Source organism: Mobula birostris, chromosome 17, assembly GCF_030028105.1.
Source record: "Mobula birostris isolate sMobBir1 chromosome 17, sMobBir1.hap1, whole genome shotgun sequence".
NCBI lineage: Eukaryota > Metazoa > Chordata > Chondrichthyes > Myliobatiformes > Myliobatidae > Mobula > Mobula birostris.
The window spans coordinates 3,586,414-3,603,462 of record NC_092386.1 but is presented as its reverse complement, the minus strand read 5'-3'; the positions used below and the strand labels follow the sequence as shown (position 1 = coordinate 3,603,462).

Below are 17,049 nucleotides of genomic sequence, written 5' to 3'. Positions count from 1 at the left end.
CAGTGACATTTGGTTTTGAACGTGTACGTGTATTTTGTCCTGGTAGTATATAACAGTGGAAGACGCTTCGCTCAAAGTGGGCATAATAATTATGTATGTAAAGTAAGAATTTGCTGCTTATAATATAAAAATCAGTATTATGCACTATACATTATTGGATATGATGGCGCCGGTTGCGTATCACGGAATCCTGGTGGAAGCCGACGACTGAAATCATTGAAGGTATAGCTAGCGACATAAATGCCATTTCAGTCGGGAAATTGGATATTGATGGAGATGTGTTAATAAATTCATACATGTTAGGTTTCTAAACGATATTCGCATTGTCTCGTTTTATCTCTGACTTCGAAATAAAACGGACAAATTATTTACCATCTATATTACTAAAAGAAACTGTGTGGCCACTTCTGTTTTCACCAGGTATGCTGACAGACTAGTATTAGGAGACTGCATACTGCTCATTTCTTCGTGAATGTCGAAGTTGCCGCGATTGGATGCTAGAGACTGCACATCACTCCTGCCCCTTATTGTGTCTAGTGGGATTTAAAGGTTTTAACATTTTGCATTCTTCGCTCAACTAAATTTGCAAAAGGATGGATTGTAAAATAATATTATAGTAAAGTTGTCAGAGGATCTCATGTGAATTATGTGTTCTCAGACATATTGTGACAGAAAAAAAGTTTAAATTTTAAACCATTGTAATAGTTAGCAAAATAAAATAGTTCAATCAAATATAACTCAAATTACCGCCGTGTTTCCATAAATACTGTTTTTCCTTCTGTAGAAAGTGCAAAATTCTTAAATGAAAAATATTTCTAAACAATATTTAGTCGAGTTATTTTTAAAAACTTTGCTTTATTGCAGGTTATTAGTCCCGATCGTGAGGTATGTGAAAATGCAATGTGAAGCTCTGAAAACTAAAATGCAAACGTGAGTTGCTGGCGGCGCGCAACGTCTTTCTTCTCATTGTGAATTTTCTGCCTATAATAATGAGATTTTTCAACCCACCCACTTCTGGCATCACCACCCCCGCCCCACCAGCCAAGCCCACCTCCTCACACTCCCCCGCCACCTTCATAATTCAATAAGACATTGTCGACATTCCTACAGTTTCACCTAAAGCATGAAAGCACATTTTCTCTTCTCTCTCTCCCTCTCTCTTCTCTCTCTCTCTCTCTCTCTCTCTCTCTCTCTCTCTCTCTCTCTGTCTCACTCACTCTCTCTCCTGTCATTTGTGTGGGAGAACCTCAGAGGAGGAACTGTACAAACACCTGAGATATGAGGTGGGAAGGCAATGAAGACCTGCTAATGGAATAATTTTACTCCCTGCTTCCAGAGGGAGCTCAAAATATACTGAGACCACCGTCCATCCCTCCCTACAACGCTCATCCTCCACGCAAGGTGTACAAGTTTTCGATGTTTTAACTTCTGCCCGTCTCCTTTCTTAATGTATTACGTTGAGACAAATTAATAAGGAATATTATTGACGTCGTTAATATTCAGTGAGGTTGTTTTCTTTATTTGGATAGTTATGCAACAACTGTGGCTCTTTGCTATAACCAGCAATTTTTCAAACAGGGGCGGCGATGTTTAAATCGAATCCTGGTGAATTTTTTCCATTCTATCGTTGCCACGAAAAGATCTGACTTTTCGCATTGGGCTCAAAACAAGGAATCATTTAGCTCTGCTGCAATGACACACATAGAACTATTAGTTTCTGATTTCTAACTGTTCTAGAGATAGTGCTATCTATCTCCCACATTTTCCCTTCCCCCATCCCATGCACACACAGAGGAGGCCGTATGTGTTTGGCGCCTTTCATACAAAAACAAACATTTTAAATTATTGAACAATCTGTCCATTCATTTGATCAGCAATATCACATGACCACCTTGGTTTTATAATCTCTTTAAGTAACAGATCTAGTCACTATTCGTCAACAATCTGTACCTATCATATTAAAAATGTTATATGAGATTCGATGGTTTCTTGGGGGGGGGGATTGATATTGATTCAAATGTTGCCCATTCTTCAGCATGTTACAGGTCACGTGATAAAATTCTGCAGCGACGTATCTATTGGAATAAAACAAAATTACAGTAATAGAATTATAGATTAAATATTACGTTCAGTCTTGTTTCTTTTTGCTCACTCTTTCAGCTCTGTCTAAACTGGGCATTAGGAACTTTACTAATGACAGTAGCTACAAGTCCATGCACGTAAAGTTCAATATATTTTTGAGAAGCAGACTAGAATAGATTTAATACTGATTATTATATGCCTGCTTACATTTTAAGGGAATTGGTTTAATTGTATTTATTCACCAATAAATTGGACTTTAAAAATGAAGAAATGGCCAAAATGTAACTTGTAAAGAATTATTAGGTTTTATGATTAACTTCGGCTCCCGTTTTACAAGATATTTTTCCATTATTTAAGTTGGGAAAGAAAAGAATTAATACTATGTCAATAAATCTCCTGTTATCCTAATAACTTGCAGTTTAGAAAAGGATTTTGCCCTTTGTGATTTCTAACAGTGCATTGGGAGGGCAAAGAGGCTGGGTTGGAGAGGGAGCATTTAGTACCTGGGTCTCACTTTGTTGTACACTTTGGGAATGCGTTCGCTTTCTGCTGAACTGGGGAGAACTGTCACCTCCTCGGACAGATACGCTGCGCTATGACCGATCATCACCCCATTAGATGGGGAAGTTAATTTTTAAAAGGGCTTGCATTTCACTTGTTTCAGGACGTCCGGAAGTGTTTTCCCGCCAGTGAAATAGTTTATGAAGCCTGATTACTATTGCCACGACGGAAAAGGCCAATATACGTATTGCAAGCTCCCACCAACAACGGTGGGATTATGATCAGGTTTTGACAGGGGGCTAAGGAATTAAGAGTAAACAGGTGGCAGGTATACTTCCCGGCTCTTCTTCGCCGAAGTGGAACATTGGAATGTTCAAGTCTACCTGAGAGAGCACGCACGACTTCAGTTCAAAGTCCATTCCGAAACAACGCCTCCAAAATGCAGCACTTTCTGGGCACTGAGCGGGTACGTCAGTGTGAAACAACTGAAGTGCGGCTTAAACAGAAAAACCTTCTCCTAACAAACCGAGCCACGCTTAAAAACGAAGCACTTAAGTTCTGGTTCCACAAGCTCCCCTCCGGACATTCCTATGTAATAGGAGTCTGTTCGGCGTTTGATTCCCACAAATCACGCTCGTCAGCTCCATGTCTAGAAGTTCCATTTGTACACGATGCTTTTTGGGTATACAATCTAAACAATTTTAAGCAACTTCTTACACGTGCCCCTGCATTAATAAACAATTTAATCCTCACTAAACAATTGAATCAAACAGGCTGACTCTCCGCGCAAAGATGGCTTTAACAATACGGTATTTTCTTTAACTCCCTAAGATTGGTAAAGTAAACTAAGATCCTGTAAAAATGCAGATTATATAGAATAACGTCTAATATAATGAACGTTCAGAAAAGGGAATTGAGTTGTTATTGTATCCGACTATAGAACCAAGTCCTGGTCACTACCAGAAATACAGACTACTTCCTCCAAAGTAAATAACACCTGAGAAGAATGTCGATTGAAGGGCTGAGATTACCATTAATGTGTTAAGGTGAACGTTTGTAAACTTTCACTTGAACAATTGACATTATCTATCATCAGAACTCACTTAACTGAAAACAGTTTCGCTCACTCTCGGAGTTCAGTGAATATTTGCGGGTAAAGAATGGAGAGAAAGTTTGAATATGTGTATTTCTTGAAGTTTTTTCCCCATCTGGGAAGCGATCACACTTCCACGGAGCATAGATTTACCTCGTGGTGTGGGATGATAGAGCATTGTTTACGAATAGTATGTGCAATACAATAGAGGGTTTAACTTAAACAGTCAATAGCGTTTTTTTGGCCCTAATAGATTTATGGTGTCTATTTATACGCCCATCCACCGTAATTAGCACATAGGTGGCGGTTTTGTGAGCAATAAAGCAATTACCCGTTGCTGTATCTGACAGTCCTACCAACAAAACCCAACCACCGTCTAATTGTAAAAGTAGTCCAAGCATCATTGTTTGCAATTAGTAATCAGCTTCCAGACTACCTTCCCCCTTCCTTTCCAGTCTCGGTCCGAAACGTCGACTGTGTATTCATTTCCATAGATGCTGCCTGATCTGCTGAGTTCCTCCAGCAATTTGTATGTCATACTCCCAAACTACTTCTGTTCTGAAGGCATTTTCAATACCCAAGCATCCGAAAAAAAAACTTTCACGCCGGTAATTCGTGGAAGTTTAAAGCCTTATTATTGTACCGAGCCAAGTTAATCTATTTTATTTCTTCTGGTGTGGACCTTAAATTCATCTCCAGGAGCTATATTGCGAATGCAGAACGGCATCACTTTAATGTACAAGCGTCTTCTGCTGCTGTTCGAGGTTGAGCTGGATTTTTGTGTGTTTATGTTCTTAAAACAACTAACATCTATTTAGTGTTTCAGTTGCATCACACGTACCCCAAATTTAAAAGGCGTTGCTTTGCTAAAAGCAGTTTTGGTTTTTGCCTTTATGTTGGCATTAAATTGTAGCGAACTGGATGTTTTCGACTTCTTCAGTATAAGAATGAGCCATTAAATGTGCTGATCAACTTACACACCTAGAGACTGAAATATAGTGTGTTAACGTTGTTCCTGCAAAGTACAGATAATAATGTCTGTAAACATTCCCGCCTACAATATGTCTCTTTTTGTTTTGCAATATGTTACTATTTTATTCGCATAAATATTCTCATAAACTCGCTTCAAGATGAAAGCAAAATAGAAGACTGAAAGCTTTATTCATTCAGATTTTAAAGATTAATTGAATTAAATCGGTTACCGATAGAAACCGGTATATATGACACCAACGAAGAAGTTCGTGGTGGCAAAGTATTTGCAGAAAGTTTGGAACACTGAACTGTTTTGTCATCCGGACCGGTATTATCCTATAAATCTAACGCATTCATTAAAAAAAAACTTGCTCACTTGGAGCACCAGACATGTCAATGAATGAGGATTGAGTTAAAATTTGGGTTTATTACGAGCCAATTAGAAACCCTCCAATTCCTAAGGCTTTCGATTTGTTTTGAGATTATATTAAAGCAGAGGGTGAGGCAATTAGCTGTGCTGATTCTAACGGTGAATGCAGGTGAAGGCGGGTTTTCGCTCTCTCGCCAAGTTTCCATTAAGTGCGATTAGATGTGTCTATTCAGATCCGATGATCCACAGAGAAAACGCCAGTAGATAAAAGGCGATGTCAAGTGACCTTCTCGTCCCTTTCACACCAAATTCACCCCTAGAATGGCCAGAGATGAATGTGGACAAAGGACCCTCCTCTTCTCTTTGACGCTTCAAGAGACGTAAAGAAGGAGAGTTAGCTTTTTTAAAAGCAAAAAAGAAGCTTCGTGTATATTTTATGTGTTTTAAACATCTGGCTGTTATTATCGCACGTACGATGTGACCCAAAAGTTCTCCGTGCCTGTTTACAGTTAAGTAAAAATATCCAGAAACTCAGCATTACCTCTATAAACATCTAAACCTTTCGGAATCTGTCGCCGCTAAACTTCAATTCCGGTGCTGTGGTTTTTTAAAAAAAAACTTTCTAGGCAAGAACGGGGCGCAAGAAAGAAACAGCGAATTATGTAGGATTCAGCTCGCCAATGAAATTAACCTCAGAATGGGATGATTTTAATCACTGGTTCACCATGCCTAATGCAGAGTAAATTCAGTGGCGTTCAGCTGCAGGACCCCAAAACAAAACATATTAAGTGAACAGTCAAGGAACCATAACGTATTTGTACTTAGATTTTGCCTAAAGTAACCGCCCCAACGCATATTGGAGGCAAAATCAGTCTCGGTATAACTGGGCCATCGTTCATGCGAACAACTTTGAAGCCGAAATACTCTGAGAACGACACAGATAAAATACAGCACAAATTAGAAAGACGTTACGAGTTGTCTCCCTGTGTATATCATGACTGTTTTTGATGCCATTGCTTTTTAGCTGCCTTTAGACTGTGCAACGCAAGTGAAAAATCAGATGCTGAATTCACAGATTTCTTTGAAATAACGCACATTTCGTGCTTGTATTTGAATGAGTAAACAGGAGAAATGTTGACATTTGAAAAAAGTTTTGCACCGTAGCTGACTCGATACAGCTGGAAAAGTTAAAATTCTCTTTCTTTCCTTTTTTTTGCCCTCGGGAGCTCGGCAAAAAAAAACCTTGGGTAATGCGACAGGTCAGCGGCCCGAACTGGGGGGAGGAGATCTAACTAAAAGACCAGCCTTTTTTTTTCTCTTAAGATTTACAAACGTCTACAAACCAGATGCTTGGTGGGTGGGTATGGTGAAAAAGAAGGGAAAAAAGCATTAATTTTGCATTGAAAATTCTTCTCCCTGGATGCAGTATATCCATTACTATCACAGTTAGTGTTTATTTGACATTTCGAAGATTGCGTTTGGAAATATCTCAGTGAGCTGAATTCAAGGTTATTCAAGTAACATCTGAAACCTGCAGGAGACGATACCAATTATTTTAGCTAAGGGAATGAATTTGTAGGACGACGCAATGGCCTGTGGTTTAAAATATTTGTAATCACAAAAAATATACAATTTACGAATGTGAAATATAACAAGAAATGTGCTTGTTTCTGTTTTTCAGGACGGGAACCGAATATGGATAGAATCTTTATGGTTCTGATTGCACCTTGAAAAGCGGCTCTTAACCTCAGAATCTTTAAAAAGTACAAGAATAAGAAAGTCACACAACTGAACGTCCGCTGACAGGTACAGATTAACAGTCTAGGTACGGCCACGAATACCGAAATATCTGCAGTTAGAACGCCTGAAAGGTACCGACTGCACGGCGCTCAGTTACCGGCTCATCCCACCTCTTCCCCAGCCTGAAGTGATTCCATGTCCCGATGAAGAGTTTCCCCTGCACCCCCCCAACACACCCTCCAGAACCTGCAACCCCCCCCCCCCCCCACGCCTCAGCAACCCCACTCTTTCTCCGATACGAACCGAGAAATGAACCCGGTATTTCTCTTTAACTTACGGCGCTGGATTTTCATTTTCTTCTGAGTACTTTTGCACTGCCCTCTGACAGCACGCTGCTGTGTTAATTAAGGTGGAACAGTGCGGAAAGAGAGGGAGAGAGAAAGAAAGAGAGAGAGAGAGAGTGAGTGAGAGAGAGAGAGAGTGAGAGTGAGAGAGAGAGAGAGAGAGAGAGAGAGAGAGAGAGAGAGAGAGAGAGAGAGGGAGAGAGAGAGAGAGAGAGCACTGAGAGACGACTGCGGTCTCGGGCTGTTGGTAGCAGTGTATGTATTGTGTCTCTGTATACCGGGGCCAGTCGATCATCTTGGTATTCCTTTATCTGTTGACACTATCACTTAGCCAAACATTGGCCGATCGATCTTTTCATTAGGTGATCACACGGCAACTAGAGCAGGTGAGGAGCTACTTTCTGAGGCTCGCAACTTGCTTTTCATGCCGCCCTCGAGTTTATCCTTGCAAGTTCACACTAACTGACACAGGGAGACTGAATTCAGCTTCGTTACGCTAGAAGTACATAGCTCGAATGTCTACACATTAAAACCAACACCGGTAAAAGTCCGAACACATGTTCAACGTTAATTCGCCTCACTTCTCTTCATTTTGCAAATACGCACCAGAATGGCCTTGAAGAACGATGTTGCGATCGCGAGGGACTATTCCGTCGCTTTCACGCTTAACGTCTTGTGCGATACACAGTAATAATAATTTGTCCGGATCAATAAGCAAAACAATACATAAGTAGCCTTTTTTAAGATTCATTTGGAAAGATTTGTCAGCCACGCGCTACTTTTAAACGGCATTGCCAAAAATCAAAGTGGGAGAGAGGACAATGAAAGTGAAATTGTAACTTGCCTGCTGGCGTTCTTTGACGATTCTCGATCGTGCCGGTTACAGGTGCCTACTTCAAGCAAGTTGCAAGAAGAGAGGCCGCCTCCCTTCCAGTGTCCGCTCCGTCCCACTCTGAGGAGGGAGAAACCCCGATGATACACTTACAGATTTTCCCCTTTGTCCTCTCTAATCTTATTCGTTTCACCTTTTCACTAAACATAAGCCATGGCTAAGAATTTATTTAGAGAAAGAGAGAGGGGAGGGGGAGGGAAGAGCGAGAGAGAGAGAGAGAGAGATTGAGAGAGAGAGGGAGAGAGTGGGAAAGGGAGAGGGAGAAGGAAAGAGAGATAGAGTGAGAGAGCGGGAGGGAAAGGGAAAGAGAGAGGGGGAGAGAGAATGAGAGGAAGGGAGGGAACAAGACGAAGTTCACTGTTGCATAGTCAATAATAGCGTTTCATCAATGCATATACAAAAGCGGCGGCTGGGGATGCAATACGACTGTATATAGTATTTAATCAGGGCAATATGCAAGAACTGAACTTATTTCATTCAAATTAAACCAATTGGCAAATTCGTTTGCGTGTGTCCACGTTAAGCTATGCAAAAAAAACCTTGCTAAAATATCTTTTAAGGTCTCTAAATGCTTGGATTTTAGGATATTGTGCCCTGTGCACAAACTAAATATTACGAGTAAGGAAGGGGCACATTTATCAAACATAAGGATTGTGCGTCTGATCGCTGTTTGTCACTGATGGTCTGATTGCTTCTCGTAGGGAAAAGATGTATTGTTATGTCAAAGTTGTAGAAAATAGATGGTGATGATGCATCTTGAAATAATTCGCAGTTTCTTTTATGCAGAACAAGTGGAACAATAAGAAATAATAATATGTGCTATTTGAATAGAGGGTTCGCTTTTCCCGCTCATATAATGATTAATTCTGAAATTTTAGGGTTAATAACATTTGGATTAAAAGTTTAAAATACTTACTTTAAAATTCAATAAATTATTCGCATTAAACAAATCCCTCAATAAAAGCCCATCTGGTGGATTATCCGGCTGGGTGTGTGTATTATATTTGATAATTGTCTACTGTACGCTAGATGGCAGCCGGATACAGCTGTTCCGAGATTTAATTTACGTCAAATACAAGGCACGTTAACACTTTCCGCTGGACTTATCCTACAGTTAGAAGCACAGCACCCCAGTCTGTAAGACAATGGTAACTTTTCGTCTTCTGCAAATCATAACTGAAATCTCACCGGCATTGGAGCGAGGCCTCAAAGCATAATCCAAAGCAGAATAAAAATGAAGCATATAAAAATGTTGCTCACCGAATTAATATTGCAAGAGAGAGAAAAGAGTGATTTTTCTCCCTTTGACACAAAAGCCAGGAGGTGCCCGTTTTATTTATTTATTTCAAACAATGGTCCTCTAAAATACAGAGAGAAAGTTTGATTGTTAACTAACTTTTCTGATCATTTGAAATTTCGAGGCCGCTAGCCGCCTTGTTTTATTACGAGCACCGGGTCCTCGTGTTGCTTTTTTGTGGTGACCACAAGCGACCCATACTAATAAGGTCTTAAAGTAAATACCAGCGCAGGAGATCTAATGTAAATTTTGCTTGTCAGAGCGTCGTAGGTAATAAATAAGACTGCTAACCAATAGTGAGCAGGAGGCTGGCTAACCTTAGCCTCCCCAGCCCCAATTCAGGGCTATGACCAGTCGCCTTTGATTATCAGTTGCCAACAGCCCCTCTCTTGGCTCCTTGACATGAACTCCATATAAGGCAGCGATCTCCATAGAAACGTGTCAGTTTCAATAGTAGTGTCAAAGTTCACTATATACAGACATTCGCGCAGATCCCCCTTTCGGAAAAATTGCTCCGCTAGTCTTCCCGTTTAAACGCATTCATTTTCTCTCCCCCTTGCATATTCTATTAGTTGTTTTTTCTTTCCTCCCTTTCTCTCTCCACTCCGCATGAGAGGTGAAAATAGGGCGTTTTAGCGTCGGCCGTCCTTTTTTTTGTCTTGGTGAGTTTTTTTTCTCTGACAATTCAGATCTTCGGAGAAGAAGGGATTTAACACTCGCCATACTTTACTTCGGATCGCGTGGTTATTTTTTTTTGCTGTGTGTGTCCCTTCGAATTGTGACCGTCTCTTTTCTCCCCCCCCCCCACCACCCACCCCCAACTCCCATAATCTTTAACCCCTCGTTCCCTCCTATATTGCTTTCCTGAATGGCTGACTGCGTGTTGCCCTGGATCTGGCCTCCCGACACTTGCGCACCCTGATCGGGATCTTTTTTTATTCTTTATTTTTGGTGCTCATTTGTTTAAGCTACTGTTGATCAACACTCACCCATTCATTCACTGTTCCTTGTGTGTGTGTGTGTGTGTGTGTGTGTGTGTGAGTGTGTGTGTGTGTGTGTGTGTGTGTGTGTGTGAGTGTGTGTGTGTGTGTGTGTGTATGTGTGTGTGTGTGTGAGTGTGTGTGTGTGTGTCTGTCTGTGTGTATGTGTGTGTGTGCGAGTGTGTGTGTCTGGGTGAGTTGCTTTGATCGCAGTTGTATTCCTTTTTTCTCTCTTCCTCTCTCTCTTTCTCTCTCTTTCCCTCCCTCCCTCTCTCTCTCTCTTCGTTTCTGTTACCACCGTCCAATTCTGCTCCCTACCAACAGGACACAAAAAAAAACCCCGTGCGATCAACTTGTTTTCCCGCACTTTTTGGGGCCGAGATATGGCAATGGTAGTTAGTACTTGGCGAGATCCTCAGGACGACGTGGCCGGAGCTCAGAGCGGCCAGTCTGCACAAGCGCAGCCAGGCCAGCAGCAGCAGGCGACGTCGGGAGCCCCTCACACGCCGCAGACCCCGGGCCAGCCGGGTCCGCCATCCACCCCGCTCGGAGGCAGCAGTCAGAGCGTCCAGCCAGGCGGAGAGAAACAGCAGCCGAGCCAACAGCAGCAGCACATTGAGTGTGTGGTGTGCGGGGATAAATCCAGCGGCAAACATTACGGCCAGTTCACATGCGAGGGCTGTAAAAGTTTCTTTAAGAGAAGTGTTCGGCGAAACTTAACGTACACTTGTCGTGCCAACCGGAATTGTCCTATAGACCAGCACCACCGTAATCAGTGTCAATACTGTCGCCTGAAGAAATGCCTGAAAGTTGGAATGAGACGGGAAGGTGAATATTTATTTGCTAATCATTGCTGTAAATGTGAATTCAGAAATCTCTTACTGCGTGGTTATGGTTCAGTCTTATCAAATGCTTTGGCGTTTACATGTTCTATAGCAGAGTAATCTAACCAGTTTATTGCAAAATACAATTAATTCTGAAAAAGATGCTGGTGGCCAGTGGAGATCCTTAAAACGTATATTGCAGCTTCAGTTAAAAAATATTCTACAACTCCCAGCTTCAAAGTTGACAGAGTTTAACAATTGCAAGCATGGCTGCAGATTTTTGTGGATTCAAATGGTTAATATATCGGTCTTTTCCCCCCCTGTAATTGTAAGTTAATCGTTTGCATTCATGCATTAGATGTTTGGAGAATTTTCCAATTGTAACCGTGGGTGGGTGGTACAGTTTGGGGGAGTTTTTTTTTTGCAATCCAGCGATTCTTTAGGCAATGTTCTGTGCTTCGGATTAGTTTAACAGACATAATGTGGTCTGCTTCAACGGGTAAAGCTATATTTAGTATTTACTGATTTTTATACGTTTAATTTGTATCATGTTGCGTACTGAAATTTTGCATGGAGAAATTACACTGATTATTTGCGGAGTTTTAAAAATGTAATTTATAAATGTAATTAAAACTGCGTTTCGGAAGCTTCGGGTGTGTTGCACTGCGCTCTGTGGATGTACATTTCCTCTCCTTTTTTCCTTTCTGTCAGCGGTTCAGCGAGGAAGAATGCCCCCAACTCAGCCAAACCCGGGCCAGTACGCGTTGACGAATGGGGATCCTTTGAACGGCCATTGCTATCTATCTGGATACATCTCCTTACTACTGCGGGCCGAGCCTTACCCAACCTCTCGGTATGGAAGTCAGTGTATGCAACCCAACAACATCATGGGCATCGAGAACATTTGCGAGCTAGCTGCACGGTTGCTGTTCAGCGCTGTAGAATGGGCCAGGAATATCCCTTTCTTCCCAGATCTGCAGATCACAGATCAGGTGGCACTGCTAAGGCTGACTTGGAGTGAACTGTTTGTGCTGAACGCTGCCCAGTGCTCGATGCCACTGCATGTGGCTCCTCTGCTGGCCGCTGCCGGCCTCCATGCGTCGCCGATGTCCGCGGATAGAGTCGTTGCGTTTATGGATCACATAAGGATCTTTCAGGAACAAGTGGAAAAACTGAAAGCGCTCCACGTCGACTCGGCAGAATACAGCTGTCTTAAAGCTATTGTGCTGTTCACATCAGGTAAGTAGTCCGAAATGAAAGACAGGGTGAAGGGGACAGAAAGTTCAATAAATTGGATCTAAATCAATAATGCTTTTCACAGTATAGGTTACAGTTTTATGTATAGAATGCTAAAGTTGAGCATTATACCAATAATGTATATTATCAAGCATATTTTATTAAATAACTTAATCTAATATAAACAGGAAAGTGATTAGTAAATATCACAAATTAGTCGTCTTTTCACAGTCCCAACATGTTCACATATTATTCCCTCCTGATCTGTTGGTAAATCAAAACTTAGTAACTGAAGTGTAAAACAAGAGGGAACTGATTGAATATGACTTAAAATTAATGACATAGATCTGTTCCAATGCTTTAGATCTGCAATACCACCATTACTTCCATTCGCCTCCCCACCACTGCGACTAGTTTTGACCGAACTTGTTTTGATTTTTAGCCAGAGGGGAATTCATGGGAAGCCTTTCTCAAAGCTGTCCAAGTTCTCCAAAGCGAAGAGCTTTCAGACAATCGAGAGGGTGCGTTTCTCTCTCTGTCTCTCTCTCTCTCTCTCTCACACACACACACACACACACACACACACACACACACACACTGTCTCTCTGTCTCTTTCTCTCTCTCTCTCTCCCTCTCTCTCTCTCCTCTACACTCGTTGGCCTGCTAGGGAGGGCCGCTTGAAGTTACTGAAGCCTACGGGAGGACTGCTATGGGGTTGTCTTAGCTTTCTGGATAGTATTTTTCAACCTCTCCAACTGGATGCTCTCCAAGTGCTGGGTCGTGACCTAAACTTCCTATTTTTTTTTGCTTTGGCACTAATTTATATGCTAAAATATGGTTTCCCAGCAGATAAATTAAAATGTTTTCAAATGGCCCTGTACCTTATCTTGAAATCAAGTATGATTGCCCCTTTTATTCCACAAAATATTTCAAATAATGCAGGCTCCAGCAAATATCAGGCTCTACTACACTGGATTATTTTCATCCACCAAATGTCATTTTGCAGAACATTCACGCACAATCCCGGCCTACTGTCACTGGGACTGGCCTGGTCTTCGTTAGCTGTATTTCTATATTCATTGGAAAGTGCTGAAGAGAATATAACCTCTTGCGTTAGCACAGCAGCCGCACCAAAGTGCCGATATAAAGGAGAGCTTTCAAAGCATATTCTGATTGTTCTTTTTACGTGAGGGCTGCCTTTATGGACACCACGTCTTGTTTATTTCAGTTTTTAAACATATTTCGGTACTCGATTATACAGTGCATTCTATACAATTAAGGAAAAACACTGCAATGCAGTGGAATGCACAGAAAGTATGTGTTAACGTGTGGTGTAAACAATAACACACATTAGTATCTATCACACCATGTTTCCGGACACTGGTGTCCCTGTCTCGGTTCTCTGCGGGAAATGGCGTGCATCTGTACTTATTATTTAAGAGTGCCTTTGTTACGTTTAATCCAATGTTTCTGCTGCCTTTTTTTTGCCATCAGACCGAAATATTTACAACAAAAAGATCCGTGTTATCATATATCTAGTCCATCAGCAGCAGCCTAATGTGTGTGTGTGTGTGTGTGTGTGTGTGTGTGAGAGAGAGAGAGAGAGAGAGCGAGAGAGAGAGAGAGAGAGCGAGAGAGGGAGGTGAGTGTGTGGATTGATATCAAAACAATAAACTAGGATTAAAATAAAACAAAAGATGAGCTGATAGCGGCACTAATTCTGTTTTTCTTCGGCTGTCAAGATGCCTGTGGCCTGTCGGATGCTGCCCACATAGAGAGCCTACAGGAGAAATCTCAGTGTGCTTTAGAGGAGTACGTGAGGAGCCAGTACCCCAACCAGCCGAGCCGCTTCGGCAAGCTCTTACTGCGACTGCCTTCTCTTCGTACCGTCTCCTCCTCGGTCATCGAACAGCTCTTCTTCGTTCGCTTGGTAGGTAAAACACCGATTGAAACCCTCATCAGAGATATGTTACTGTCGGGCAGCAGCTTCAACTGGCCTTATATGTCCATCCAATGATGAGGGAAGGATATCCCTCCCCAAACAAAAAAAAACAAAAGCATTTTAGGCGAGACTCCCTCTCTATTCAAGGACTTGAAAGTTCCTATAGGATGTTATCTGTGAAAATAAACGGACCTTCCAAGAGGCCAAGCTGTTGACTGTGGGATTTACTCTGTGAAAAGAAACTGGACTGCATCATATGTAGAACCACACTTACCGCAAGCATTGTTTATCATTTTGTAAGATATTAGTCTTTATTTTCTTTTTGTAAAATTAAAAAGACATCGTATGCGCATTTTAAAACAAATCAGAAATTAGGGGAAAATAACATTTTCCAAATAATTATAAAATTTGTCCTGTGTCTGTGTATCTATATCTGTTTTGTATTTTTTTTCTGGTTCCAAACCAGGTTTTCTGTGATTCTATACTAATTTTTATATGACCTTTTGCTTCATATAACGATTGCGATTCATGTCGTCAAAACTATGTTCTCCAAGAATTAAAATTGAAATCAGAATTAAACAAGTAAATATAAAATTAGTACAACATTTTTTTAAAAGAGAAACTTTGTCGCTTTAAGCGTACCAATTAGCCTGCAGTATTGGCGAAGCTGACGTTTTAAAAAAGTGATCGGGTATTAAAGAGAGCACTCCAAAATGCTAATAGAGAAACGTGTTTTTAAACTCTCACCAGTGGGCCCTCTAAAGAGTATTTGCATTCTATGCGGATTGCTATTGTCCCTGTGGTTTGTTCCGAGTGTCCAAGGCACTTCTGTCTTTGATTTCACAAAAGTCTCCATGAGCTCTGGAATTAGTTTGGCTGAAGTTGCTGATATACATTGATTAAAGTTTAAGTTTGCTTATCAGAACTGCCCCATCCCACCTCCGCATTGTATCCGACATTCCACGTGAAATAAAAACTATATTTCCCCTTTGAAACCCCCGAAGTGTTTAAATCACCATTTCCTCCCCTGCTTTCTAATCATGTAACCAAATCTTCCTATCATTACCACCAAGGCTGTTTACCTGTAGACTTTAAAAGAAAAAAAAAACAACGTCTAGCAAAAAGGTACAGGCGCTATAATCTTGCAAATGCTGTACTGTGGCGTTGTTCCATGGGTATGACGGAATATTCTTGTAAAAACATGGTTGTTATGTTGGAACAGTTACAAAAGTGATATAAAAGAGATCTATTGTAGATGTGTCTGTGTTATTTATCTGTTCACTGGCGGTGTCGTTCTCAGTTCGACGATCGACAGTATATATTGTAGAAGACCCCCCACCCCAGAGGATAATGGAAAATAATACGCAGGGCCTTAATGATCATATAAATTTCTTGTTCGCCTCCTCATGCTCTCAATAAGACCATTAAAGTCATATGCTGGTAATATCAGGATAAAATAATATTCGGAAGAAGGTTAGAAAACACTATCACTTCCAAACAGTGTAGATGTAAAGACTGTTGTGCTTTGCTTAGAGAAGGCTGTTGTAGAATCCAGTAGCTGCACGCATTAATGTTTTATAACCCGGGTCAGAGCTCTCGCACACACTGTCATGGGAGAGCTTTCTTTTAACAACTCTGCATCGAAATTAAACGTAACAGCCAAGTCAGGGTGAAGCTGCACTGGGCGCATGGAGAAGCCGAGAGAGAGAGTGACTGTGTGCTAGTGGAAGTGAAAGTATATATACATGTATACGTGTGTGTGCGTGCGTGTGTGTGTGTGTGCGTGCGTGTGTCTGTGTGTGTGTGTGTGTGTGTGTGTGTTCACTTTCTGCTTCCTCTCCAAGCTCTCTATTTCTATTTACATTTAACGAGAACCTGCTCTCTGGCCGCTTGGGGTTTTTAACATTCTAGTCGCAAAGCCGCGTGATGCACAAGGCGATGGCCATAGACTCTTTTAGATGGAATAATTAACGTATAAATGGATTGTCTCTGTACATTTCCCTGCCCTTGTTTATCGGCAGTAAAAGACAACGTATGCAATAACACTTTATATACATGCCTTCGCAATCAAGATGAGGTACTATATAAAAAAGACACTGAAACACCACGCAACCTTGTTACACTTAACATTATGCAGGGTAGTTTCAGTGTCCTGACTACACCTTTTTTATTGTCTGTCATCGCTGCGAGCGTCGCTCTTAAGGCCCCTAGTTCCTCCAAACCCGACTTTTACATAACCCTTGTACGGCCGCCTATCGACATCAAAGCCCTAATAGAAAATGATTTTTCATTGTTTCACCGTTAAATCCAATTAAGACACTTTTAAAACTTGTTAGTACAGAGTAGGCAGGGCGTCCCGTGGTAATTCTTGTCAGGAACCGTGGAGTAGTAGTTGTGTTCCAAAATATATTTTAATTCTATTTTTAATCTGTTTCTAATTATTTGTTTGAGTTCACGTTTATAAACAATTCTCTTCTAATTCATGGCTCTGATTGTGAGGTGTAAGAGTTGATCCCAGTATGTGTGGTAAAGCCATCCTTTTCATACCGCGCTTTTCCATCCTACAGACACTCACAGGCTTGCTGTTGACCATTGAGCTAGCCGATCTGTCACTATGTAAATACGCCAGTCCATCTATCTTTATACTTAAATCATATTTGTACATTCAGCATATTACCGTTTAATAACTGACAGTGTTTAATTTCACCACCGACCACTTTAAATCTGTGCAGACATTTTGCGAAACTAAGAAGATGTCAGAATCTAAACCCAAACC

At 41.2% G+C, this 17,049-nt stretch overlaps 1 protein-coding gene and 1 long non-coding RNA gene across 9 annotated transcripts; one reads left to right on the top strand and one right to left on the bottom strand.

Annotated features, from left to right (window-relative positions):
• Nucleotides 1–1,099: 1,099 nt before the first annotated feature.
• On the bottom strand, nucleotides 1,100–9,496 carry LOC140211481 (uncharacterized). Of its 6 annotated transcripts, none has more exons than XR_011889476.1 (3): nucleotides 7,947–8,339; nucleotides 1,951–2,075; nucleotides 1,100–1,687 (listed from the first exon to the last, which is right to left on the bottom strand). It is a non-coding gene; the product is annotated as an uncharacterized lncRNA (long non-coding RNA). The 6 variants fall into 6 exon arrangements; XR_011889472.1 differs by lacking the exon at nucleotides 1,100–1,687 and adding an exon at nucleotides 9,255–9,496 and having other exon boundaries at nucleotides 1,843–2,075; nucleotides 7,947–8,054; XR_011889474.1 differs by lacking the exon at nucleotides 1,100–1,687 and adding an exon at nucleotides 9,391–9,473 and having other exon boundaries at nucleotides 1,843–2,075; nucleotides 7,947–8,054.
• nr2f1a (nuclear receptor subfamily 2, group F, member 1a) lies at nucleotides 5,387–15,527 on the top strand. 3 transcript variants are annotated; one of them, XM_072281223.1, is made up of 5 exons: nucleotides 5,387–5,526; nucleotides 6,700–6,824; nucleotides 10,596–11,099; nucleotides 11,807–12,334; nucleotides 14,074–15,527. In XM_072281223.1, the coding sequence occupies exons 3-5, from the start codon at nucleotides 10,655–10,657 to the stop codon at nucleotides 14,346–14,348; spliced, it is 1,248 nt and encodes a 415-aa protein (XP_072137324.1). In that variant the 5' UTR covers nucleotides 5,387–5,526; nucleotides 6,700–6,824; nucleotides 10,596–10,654; the 3' UTR covers nucleotides 14,349–15,527. The 3 variants fall into 3 exon arrangements, with proteins under 3 accessions (XP_072137324.1, XP_072137325.1, XP_072137326.1); XM_072281224.1 differs by lacking the exon at nucleotides 5,387–5,526 and adding an exon at nucleotides 6,447–6,463; XM_072281225.1 differs by lacking the exons at nucleotides 5,387–5,526; nucleotides 6,700–6,824 and adding an exon at nucleotides 9,567–9,953.
• Nucleotides 15,528–17,049: the final 1,522 nt, after the last annotated feature.